This window comes from Euprymna scolopes, chromosome 3 (genome assembly GCF_053919585.1).
Source record: "Euprymna scolopes isolate OS-2025 chromosome 3, ASM5391958v1, whole genome shotgun sequence".
Taxonomy (NCBI): Eukaryota; Metazoa; Mollusca; class Cephalopoda; order Sepiida; family Sepiolidae; genus Euprymna; species Euprymna scolopes.
In genome coordinates this window covers 142290733-142303338 of record NC_136484.1, presented here as the reverse complement: position 1 = coordinate 142303338, position 12606 = coordinate 142290733, and the positions used below count along the sequence as shown (strand labels likewise).

The 12606-nt window shown below is 28.5% G+C and overlaps 1 protein-coding gene across 1 annotated transcript in view; it reads left to right on the top strand.

The window, feature by feature from the left end:
* LOC145259619 (transforming growth factor beta-1 proprotein-like) overlaps positions 1-12109 on the top strand; it is an 82737-nt gene extending 70628 nt beyond the window's left edge. The window contains exon 4 of the mRNA XM_080117277.1: positions 11560-12109. Within this exon, the coding sequence (XP_079973403.1) occupies positions 11560-11771 (212 nt within the window). The 3' untranslated portion in view covers positions 11772-12109. The remainder of the gene's footprint in view (positions 1-11559) is intronic.
* The last annotated feature ends 497 nt before the right edge of the window (positions 12110-12606 follow it).

Below are 12606 nucleotides of genomic sequence, written 5' to 3'. Positions count from 1 at the left end.
TGGAGGTACCTCATCCAATACATTTCGATTTATGAAAATCGGTCCGGAAAAGGCATGACGCCATTTAGGTAAACGTTAAAGGTCACTGCCAGAGCAGAACAAGAGAAAAAATTCCGTGTCAGCATTAAAATAGTTTTACGTTGTTGTTTTTCTCATCTATTATTACATGAGAAATCATTTCAGTTTAAAATCCGTATAGTATTACGCATGTAAACTTGAGAAAACACGCTTGAAATGTGTCAATATTATCATTACGTTATCATCATTATTAGCATTATCAGTAAGTGAAATCACACGATATCAAATCAGTTCAATCGCCATCTTGTTTTGATTTCGCTTATTCGCAAGGAAACTTTTGAAGAACAGAGCACAAAATTGGTGATGTCAGCACTTGTGTTGACTATACGAAGTTTTTAATAAGTGTGGAACAGCAGAAGTGACTTAATTATTTTAAAAAAAACCTTCAGTTTTTCTTTTTCAAGCTGCAATTGATAATTAATCTTTGTTATAATGTTGTTAGTTTTTAAGATTTGCACCGTTTAGTGATTAATAATATTATAAATATTTGTATATTAAATATAAAATATTAACATTCGAACAGTAATCATTGAAAAAAGAAAGAGCAAAAATAAAAGTTGGCTAAAATTATTTTTTTCATTAAATAGTTCGTAGATGTTAATAATAAAAATTGTGTTATACACTTACGTTATCGTGTTATTTTTTAAAAATCGTGTTTGCAAGCTAAATTCGAGTTTTACTATATTTTTACTACATTGTTAGGTGAAAGTATAAAATAGTTACAAAAATCCCCCCCCCCTGTTTATGGTAAGAATATCTTTCTAAATAATAACGATATTATTTTAGCACAGTAACATAAATGCATAAGTTAAAAAAGTAATTTCTTATATATTACGGAAAAAAACTAGTCCGTGTTAATGATATCAATGTAACTATAAGAATAAAAAACGCAAAAACGATAAAAAATTTATACGTTACTTGATAAACTTTTTATACGTTACTCGATAAACTTTTTATACGTTACTCGATAAACTTTTTATACGTTTTTATGCAGAAATTTATGAATAAATAAATATTTCAATCAAAAAAAATTAAATAATATAAGATTTACCTTTTGTAAAAAAATAGATTTCGTTTTAACGAACTAGCATTCTCTGTTGACGAAAATTATGTAAACAATGTGACTGTTAATTAGAGGCCTCCGTACATTTTTTAAAAAGGACTAAAATAAAATTGCCACTACTTCAATTAAAACAATCAAATTAAAATGATTTTTTTTAAACTGATGCTGGATTTCCGATTTTAACATTGCCAATGTTCATATGAATATATATTTTTTAATATTGGAAATATGTTGTTAAAAAATTCTATGTTTAAGCTTCATATCGCGGAATATTGGAATTTAATATCATTTAAACCTATTTAAAATTTGATATTTTATAAAATTCTGTTGTTGTTGTTGTTGTTGTTGTTGTTGTTGTTGTTGTAACTTAAGTAATTATATTATCGAGAAAAAATATTATCGAGAAAAGGCATTGATTTTTTAACATACTAATATTGATTTTATTTCCATTTTTTATTTACAACTAAGGCAAGTTAAATGAATAATGGGTTTATATATATATATATATATATATATATATATATATATATATATATATATATATATATATATATATAAATTATTTAAACTCTCCAGCTTTAAGATATGTTGCGATTTTTATGGATCTAAATTTATTTTGTTTAGTTTTCTTAACTTGAAATATAAGGGAGAGGGTAGAACACATAAAAGAACATTTACCCTCACAAATTTACGAAACCTACTTTTAATATATAAGTTAATTTAAAAATCAATAAGTATCGAAAATTTCATGAAAATCTGACCATTAGTTGATTTTTGCTAGATTTTTTAACATAGGTATGTTTACGGCTTTACAATGATCGCTACAGCGAAATGTTGCTTTAAGGCATCGATAACGTAAACATGATTTTAGTCTCGCATTTTCATTATTTTCGTATGCTGTAAAGTTTTTTCTTAATAATAGCAGTATAATTGGAGCTTCTTCTTTTAAATGGTACAAAAGTAAGGATGATAATATTAAATTAAGTTATAGTTACATCGTGTTACATATGGGAGGGTTAAATCTGTAGCGCGCGTTGCAGGTATCTAGTTGACACATTTTAAACATGTTTTTCTCATGTTACGTGCGTAATATTAACTAGATTTTAATTCGAAATGATTCCTCATTTAACAACATTTAACAAAAACAATAAAATATAAAAAGTTTAATGCTTATAAAGATTTTTTTTTTTTGCATTCTGCTTTAGCCGCGACTTCTAATGCTTACCATCAACTTATGTAAAAAGCCAAAAATAGAATAAAATAAATAAATAAAAAGACTTAAAGATAAAAACTATCCAACGATAAATGCTGTAAAGACTCCCACATAAAAACAGCAATTATTCCCCCCTTGTCATAAACGTGAAATGTGAAGATTGAAGGACAAAATAAGGAAAGTAAGAATTATGATGCTGCCGAAAATAAGGTTTTACTTTCTATTCTCTAAGAATTTCCGATTCTCTTCTAATTTTCCGATTCTGATACAATTGCAGATTTCGATTCTAAAATCGCCTAAAGAGATAGAATTTCATTTGTTTTAGAGGGGTGGTATGCAGAGTCCTCATCTACCTTTATAGTATAATTTCCCTTTTAATTTGACGAATTTTTCCTTCGTGTATTCTATCCAAAAATTTGATAAACTTATTGTGACATTTTAATCTATATTTTTCACCCGTGCCATTTTTTCCTATAATCAACTCGTGACATTTTTATCTGTGCTATTTACACCTGCGCTATTTTTATTATCATTTCGATAATGAGGATACGATGCGAATAACAGCAAACATGCCGCCAAAAAAACTACAGTAAAAGAGTAACGCACCCGCACCTCACTATGAGCAATGTCATACGCATTCCAATATCATTTTCGCGCGCATATATACACAAACCTTTTATATGAAAGCAATTTTGATTTCTTTGATTAAACAATAAAAGAAATCAAAAAATGATTTCATAAAAAAAGGTTTGTGTATATATGCGCGCTTATTTTATTATTTTCCCAATACTTTTTTTGTATTCACTCCGAATAGAGCAAATTGCCATTGAGACGCAAGGGGCTACTGTGAATTAATCACTATACAGGAACACTTTGAGTAAGGAGTTGAACAGCGAGATGTCTGTTCACATTAGACTTAAACTTCTGCGTGTTAGTACAGTTGAGAAAGCAGGATATAGGGAGGGAATTCCAAAGTCTAGCAGTTCGAGGGAATAAACATTCAGCATAGAAGGCTCTCCAGTATTAGGGATCTCTACAGTGAATGCATAGGATTTTGCTGCTTGGCGGGTTAGCCGGGGTAGTTATCTTATTGGAATAGAGGTTGGTGCTTAGTTGACGTAAACGTAACATGCGGTCGCAGCCGAGACTGGCCTCACTACACGAGTTTTTAGTGTAATTCAAATCTTGTCCATAGGGATATCGAGCGTATTTTTTATCGTGACGCCATCACTAGATGGGTTGCCTACCACGGCTTAAGAGAGGCCCATCTACCCTCGAGAGCAGGATAGATTGCGTCAGATTCCCAACCTGGTATTTAACTTCATGGTACATACAGTGCATCGCCTTCCCAAACGGTTACCCATCTGGTACAAGCCAGGCTCGAAATTGCTTAACTTTGGTGATCTGGTGAGAACCGGTGTGTGAACGCGATTGTGCTTGGTTGACAGTGTGGACCTATTAGACATATTATTCTATTGTATTATTACCACATAATTACTTATTTACTCGTAATAGTAATATCAACAAAACCATTATTAATATTCTTTACGATTAAAAGACCAAAGTGTAAAGATAAAAAGAGTTATAATGCGACGACATTCTCAGATCAGAAACAAAACAACACCTATATGATTAGTGGCGAGCAACGTAATGCCAATGTCACTGACATTAAACTCCACCAGTAATAACATTAAAGCCACCATTCGCCCACGCATGGAATATTGTTGCCACATGTAGACCAGTGCCTCAACTACTAATCATTCCCTATTGGACAAGATCCAAAACAGAATCTTCAATCTAATAGACCCATTCCTGTGTTTGTTTGACGAAATGTACTCCGACGAACTCGTAGCACTCGTGTCGCCTTGATGTAAATACCCTTAATTAATCCGACAAGCAGCAAAATTTCACGCCTTCACTGTAGAGGTCCCACAATGCCAGAGAGCCTTCTACTCTAGCACTTTCTTCTCTCGGGTTGCTAGACTTTAGAATTCTCTCCGTGTTTCTTGCTTCCCGACTGTACTAACATGCAGAAGTTTAAATCTGATATGAACAAACATATCGTTGCTCTCCACGCCCTACTTAGAGTGTCATTGTAGACATGGTTCCTAATTCATAATAGCTCCTTATGTATCGGTGGCAATGTGCCTTGTTTAGTGTGAATACAAGTAAAAAAATTATTATTGAAATCGTTAAGCACACAAAACGTTGAGACATATTTTGTTACGCTCATCCATACAAAAACAACTATTAAATCTTGAATCTGTTTTTATATCTGCATTTGAAAATTACTTCCTTTTTTATTATTTAATAAAGTGTGTTTTGTTCTTCAATCTGATTATGTCGATTATTTCCTACATGCACAGCTCACATCTTTTGGCATGCTCGCAATCCGAATAATATTTCAACATTACTTTTTGTTCAAGTTCAGTTACGTCTGATGATACATGTGATCAGTTTAATACCAATTCAAAAATAAACTGAGGACGAAGTGTAATCTTTAACAGATTTATTAAACAACTTACAGAGCGAAATGGTGAGGTAGAAGCCATTGAATGTGTCATGATAAAAGTTGTGTGCAAGAAACCTTTTGTTTACTTCTCAAACAGTCATGAAGGATATGTTTTCTCCCAAAGGTGGTAACTTTCCCTCTTTTACTTGGCTCTAGGGCAATAATTAGTATTTTTAGGTGGGACCTTACAGGTTCCGAATCTTTTAGTTCCAAATATGCTTTGAGAAAGCTGACTTTTTACTTCTCCGTTGAGGAAAGAGTGCTTTCGAACATATCTAATCGCTATTTTGTTGATGTGTATTCCGTCATTTTTGTAAATACGTATTCTGATACTTTTATAAATATGTATTCCGTTATTTTTGTAAATATTTATTCCGTCACTTTCGTAAATATTTATTCCGTCATTTTTGTAAATATTTATTCCGTCATTTTTGTAAATATTTATTCCGTCATTTTTGTAAATATGTATTCTGTCATTTTTGTAAATACGTATTCCGTCATTGTTGTAAATATTTATTCCGTCATTTTTGTAAATATTTATTCCGTCATTTTTGTAAATATGTATTCCGTCATTTTTGTAAATATGTATTCTGTCATTTTTGTAAATACGTATTCCGTCATTTTTGTAAATATTTATTCCGTCATTTTTGTAAATATTTATTCCGTCATTTTTTTGAATATTTATTCCGTCATTTTTGTAAATATTTATTCCGTCATGTTTGTAAATATGTATTCCGTCATTTTTGTGAATATTTATTCCGTCATTTTTGTAAATATTTATTCCGTCATTTTTGTAAATATTTATTCCGTCATTTTTGTAAATATGTATTCTGTCATTTTTGTGAATATGTATTCCGTCATTTTTGTGAATATTTATTCCGTCATTTTTGTAAATATTTATTCCGTCATTTTTGTAAATATGTATTCTGTCATTTTTGTGAATATTTATTCCGTCATTTTTGTAAATATGTATTCTGTCATTTTTATAAATATTTATTCCGTCATTTTTGTAAATATTTATTCCGTCATTTTTGTAAATATGTATTCCGTCATTTTTGTGAATATTTATTCCGTAATTTTTGTAAATATGTATTCCGTCATTTTTGTGAATATTTATTCCTTCATTTTTGTAAATATGTATTCTGTCATTTTTATAAATATTTATTCCGTCATTTTTGTGAATATTTATTCCGTCATTTTTGTAAATATGTATTCCGTCATTTTTGTGAATATGTATTCCGTCATTTTTGTGAATATTTATTCCGTCATTTTTGTAAATATTTATTCCGTCATTTTTGTAAATATGTATTCTGTCATTTTTGTGAATATTTATTCCGTCATTTTTGTAAATATGTATTCTGTCATTTTTATAAATATTTATTCCGTCATTTTTGTAAATATTTATTCCGTCATTTTTGTAAATATGTATTCCGTCATTTTTGTGAATATTTATTCCGTAATTTTTGTAAATATGTATTCCGTCATTTTTGTGAATATTTATTCCTTCATTTTTGTAAATATGTATTCTGTCATTTTTATAAATATTTATTCCGTCATTTTTGTGAATATTTATTCCGTCATTTTTGTAAATATGTATTCTGTCATTTTTGTAAATATGTATTCCGTCATTTTTGTAAATATGTATTCCGTTATTTTTGTAAATATGTATTCCATTATTTTTGTAAATATGTATACCGTAATTTTTGTAAATATTTATTTCGTCAATTTTGTAAATATTTATTTCCACAATTTTGTAAATATTTATTCCGTCATTTTTGTAAATATTTATTCCGTTATTTTTGTAAATATTTATTCCGTCATTTTTGTAAATATGTATTCCGTTATTTTTGTACATATTTATTTCGTCAATTTTGCAAATATTTATTCCGTTATTTTTGTAAATATTTATTCCGTTATTTTTGTAAATATGTATTCCGTTTTTTTAGTAAATATCTATTCCGTCATTTTTGTAAATATTTATTCCGTCATTTTTGTGAATATTTATTCCGTGATTTTTGTAAATATGTATTCCGTCATTTTTGTAAATATGTATTCTGTCATTTTTGTAAATATGTATTCCATCATTTTTGTAAATATGTATTCCGTCATTTCTGTAAAGGTTTATTCCGTCATTTCTGTAAATATTTCTTCCGCAATTTCTGTAAATATTTATTCCGTCATTTTTGTAAATATTTATTTCGTCATTTCTGTAAATATGTATTCCGTCATTTTTGTAAATATGTATTCTGTCATATTTGTAAATATTTATTCCGTCATTTTTGTAAATATTTATTTCGTCATTTCTGTAAATATGTATTCCGTCATTTTTGTAAATATGTATTCTGTCATTTTTGTAAATATGTATTCCGTCATTTCTGTAAATATTTATTCCGCCATTTCTGTAAATATTTATCCGTATTTTTTGCAAATGTTTATTCCGTCATTTTTGTAAATATTTATTCCGTCATTTTTGTAAATATTTATTCCGTCATTTTTGTAAATATTTATTCCATCATTTCTGTAAATATATATTCCGTCATTTCTGTGAATATTTATTCCGTCATTTTTGTAAATATTTATTTCCACAATTTTGTAAATATTTATTCCGTCATTTTTGTAAATATTTATTCCGTAATTTTTGTAAATATTTATTCCATCATTTTTGTAAATATGTATTCTGTCATTTTTGTGAATATTTATTCCGTCATTTTTGTAAATATTTATTCCCACAATTTTGTAAATATTTATTCCGTCATTTTTGTAAATATGTATTCCGTTATTTTTGTAAATATCTATTCTGTTATTTTTGTAAATATGTATTCCGTCATTTTTGTAAATATTTATTCCGTCATTGTTGTAAATATTTATTCCGTCAATTTTTGTAAATATTTATTACGTCATTTTTGCAACTTTTTATTCCGACATTTTTGTAAATATTTATTCCGTAATATTTGTAAATATTTATTTCGTCAATTTTGTAAACATTTATTCCGTCTTTTTTGTAAATATTTATTCCGTCATTTTTGTTAATATGTAGCCTGTCATTTTATTGAATATGTATTCCGTCATTCTTGTAAATATTTATTCCGTCATTTTTGTAAATATGTATTCCGTCCTTTTTGTAAATATGTATTATCTCAATTTTGTAAATATTTATTCCTCCATTTTTTAAATATGTATTCCGTCATTGTTGTAAATATTTAATCCGTCATCTCTGTAAATATTTATTCCGTCATTTTTATGAATATTTATTCCATTATTTTTGTAAATATGTATTCGTCATTTTTATAAATATTTATTCCGTCCTTTTTGTAAATATGTATTCCGTCATTTTTGTAAATATTTATTCCGTCTTTTTTGTAAATATTTATTCCGTCATTTTTGTTAATATGTATTCCGTCATTTTTGTTAATATGTAGCCTGTCATTTTATTGAATATGTATTCCGTCATTCTTGTAAATATTTGTTCCGTCATTTTTTTTAAATATGTATTCCGTCCTTTTTGTAAATATGTATTATCTCAATTTTGTAAATATTTATTCCTCCATTTTTTAAATATGTATTCCGTCATTGTTGTAAATATTTAATCCGTCATCTCTGTAAATATTTATTCCGTCATTTTTATGAATATTTATTCCATTATTTTTGTAAATATGTATTCGTCATTTTTATAAATATTTATTCCGTCCTTTTTGTAAATATGTATTCCGTCATTTTTGTAAATATTTATTCCGTCCTTTTTGTAAATATGTATTCCGTCATTTTTGTAAATATTTATTCCATCATTTTGGTGAATATTTATTCCGTCATTTTTGTAAATATTTATTCCGTAATTTTTGTAAATATTTATTCCGTCCTTTTTTTAAATATTTATTCCATCATTTTTGTAAATATGTATTCCGTCATTTTTGTAAATATATATTCCGTCATTTCTGTAAATATGTATTCTGTCATTTTTGTAAATATTTATTCCGTCCTTTTTTTAAATATTTATTCCATCATTTTTGTAAATATGTATTCCGTCATTTTTGTAAATATGTATTCCGTCATTTCTGTAAATATGTATTCTGTCATTTTTGTAAATATTTATTCCATCATTTCTGAAAATATTTATTCAGTTATTTTAATAAATGTTTATTCCGTCATTTTTGTAAATATGTATTCCGTCATTTTTGTAAATATGTATTCCGTCATTTTTGTAAATATTTTTTCCGTCATTTTAATAAATATGTTGTATGTCATTTTTTTAAAATTGTTTTCCGTCATTTTTCTTAATGTGTATTCGGTCATTCTTGTAAATATGTATTCTGTCATTTCTGTAAATATGTAATCCGTTATTTTTTGTAAATATGATTTACTTTATTTTTAAATATGTAGGTATAGAAACTCGTTTTCCTTATATCTGGCAGATGCTATCCACCAGCTATAATTTCCAGTCTCTTTTTTCCATTGCTCTCTCTCTCTCTCTCTCGCTCTCTCTCTCGCTCGCTCGATCTCTCGCTCTCTCTCTCTCTCTCTCTCTCTCTCTCTCTCTCTCTCTCTCTCTCTCTCTCTCTCTCTCTCTCTCTCTCTCTCTCTCTCTTTGTCCATGAAGTTGAAATTTTGTTTGGCATTTTAAACCACTGGAAAAATATCATGTTTTAGAAGATTGTATAATGTACTGCGCTGGCTATGTTTATTTTTCTGGTTTTTAGTTGTATTAATATCTATTGGTCAATGTATAGCAGACCATTTGTTCCTTTTGATACTCCGCAGCTCATTTCTGTTCTCTATGAAGGAGCCAGTTACTGGTAAAAAACGGTAATTGTCTCCTCTAAGTTGTGATATTAAGATACCGAATGAATGATAGACAGGTCATTGGCATGTAGTTACTCAGAATGAGATTTGTAACTTGGTGAGTAGATTATAAATTTTGGCTAATTAGAACAGTTAGAATTTATTCTTTCAAACATAATTCAATCCCAATACTAAGAAATATTTTAACATACATTTTGTGTTATTAAAATATATAAGAACAAAGCCTGGAGGAAACAAGCGTTGATTAACTCAAATTTATTATAATAATAGATTGTTTATTTGTGTGTGTGTGTGTGTAATATATATATATATATATATATATATATATATATATATATATATATATATATATATATATATATATATATATATATATATATATATATATGTAATGGGTTTTTAATGAGGGAGGAATCTAATTCTAAAAATAAACACGTAAAGGATCCAAGGCTGTTGGGGAAATTGTATTCTAGTACATTCTAATTAAACTAGTGTAAACTCTCAACTAAAAAATAAAATGACAGAAAAACTATGCTTCGCAAGTGTCTGCACCATTATTTATGTAAATCTTAGGATTACGTCAGTAATTTAGATTTTTAATGATATAATTGTAATTAATAGCATTTCTGACAACTTAAAGAGACAAAAATTATCTACCGTTGATTTTTTTTTTTCTTTTTTAGTGTATTACTTTCTGAATTCATTTTAAACAGAGGGGGTTGCCTGGCTTGCTATGTGCTTTCTCGATTACCATAACCAAATAAAACAGTTTCGCCCAGTTTTCGTTATAATACAGCTTCCTATTCCAGTAGTTCTTTTACAAGAACTTGTGTCTCACATGACGGATTTATTTAAATGCAAATTAGTACACGTTGGCCTTTATTATGGAGTTGAGATTAACTAAAAATAAAGTCTCTTTACTTCTATAGCATCCTTATTATTACTATAATGGTTATTATTCTTAATTATTCTCAATTAGAAGTAAAACGATTTATTATTTTGATATCTAAATTACAAAGATGTTTTCTTGTGTGTACAGACACATGTGTAAATTAGATAACTACGCTAAAAAAGGTCATTCTTTCTCTAGATGCTAAGGGACATTAAATAATGTTGTAGAGTGGTTAGATCAATATGGTGAAAGTGGAGGAGATAAGTAAATAGATACCAAAGAGATAGATGAGTGACTTGTTCAATTAATTACAAATTACGGCTTATTAGGACAAAAAACAGTATTTATTCAAATATAACTCAATCTCAGAACTGCATTTTAGCATGTATTTTGTATTTATATATGTAGATAAGTGATATATATTATAGGCCCTACGTCAGTAGAAATCATATTTAGTGCATATTCCGAAATACAGAATCGTTCCCAGGGTTGAATGAAAGATGGCTGACAAAGCAGGGGTAACACGTCAAATGGTATACACAACAGAGTGGAACAGTGGCGAATGACGTCACGTTTACCAGTTAAAGAAAACTAAGCTTTTCCGCTCAGTCTCTCAGTAGAAACCATGGGAACGAGACACGGCCCATAATATAGAAAACATATAATCACAGCAAATGTTGCTTCGATGTCTGTCCATCTGCGCAAATCATTTTTTAAGTTATAAGGTTGAGTTTAAGACATAAACAACTAAATAAGATAACATTAGTTTCTCTATCCTAAGTCCATTCTCTCCAAATGAAACCTTGATGAAAATTCAACGAACGTCCCCATGTGTCATCTTTCTTCATAGAAAAGAAGCGACGATGAAGAGAATAAGAAAGAGACTCGTATAAACACCCGCACGTATGTATAAAGACTTTTATTTGGTTTATTAGTTTCTCACTAATGAAAACATTACGAATGTTCTTACAATTTAATTGACTCGTAACTTATTTCTTTTACAGATCTGAGCCAAGGTTTTGAGGACGGCTTGAACAATGTATCAATTCGCCAGAGTCTAATCCGACATAGTGCTAACGCAACGTTTAATAAACTCATCGCTCCATGCTGCGTTCCAATACGATATGATGCTCATAATATCCAGTACACGATTGACGGCGAAATACACAAGGGAACAATTCGTGAAATGTCTATAGCTGAATGTGGATGTCGTTAGACTACACACACACACACACACACACAAAAAAAAAAAAGAAAAGAAAAAAAAAAGTTTTACATCAGATCAACCAAAAAGAAAAGAAAAAAAAAAGAAACTTTGGATCTTCAACCAAAACAATATAATGATACTCTGAGACTTTTAATGTACGTACATACATTATCACCTTTCAAACACATAAGAAAATTAGGTCCTCTAATCAGCAAAGATTGGTGATCGGTGATTAATTTGATGTTGTTAAGGTAAAATTTTAAAATGAATTGTTCCAAAATCAAATTATGTTGTCCAGTCGACTGAAACAGTACAATTTTAAATAAATAAATCTAAAACAAAAAAAAGTAAAATTTGTTTTATTGATTTGAAGAATATTTAGCTAAGAATTATGTTTGTGGTCAGAAAACAGAAAATATTTATTGTTTTCAAAAGAATTGCATTGCAACAATTTTGAATAAAGAAAGAAGATACGTATTAGTTTCATTTATTTAAAGAATATTTAACGGACAATATTTTTTTTACAGAAGAGTCATTTTTCTTTATAGTATTAAACTTCACATGCATTTATTAAGTGAAAAGCAAGTATAATATTACCAGTAAATTACACAGATTGATGTACAATGCACCATGAAATTTTCGCAGGCTATGCTAGTAAATATTCACATTTATCTATTGAACTGTAGATGTATAATGCTGGTATGGAAACTGCAAAGACGTAACTGACATTAGATTTTCGTGTTATTTCTACTATAAACGTTATCCTGCTAATCTCAGTCTTTTCTAAAAGTATTATTATAGTATGTGTTCTTTGGAATTGTCCGATTCGTTCCCTTTCCTTTAT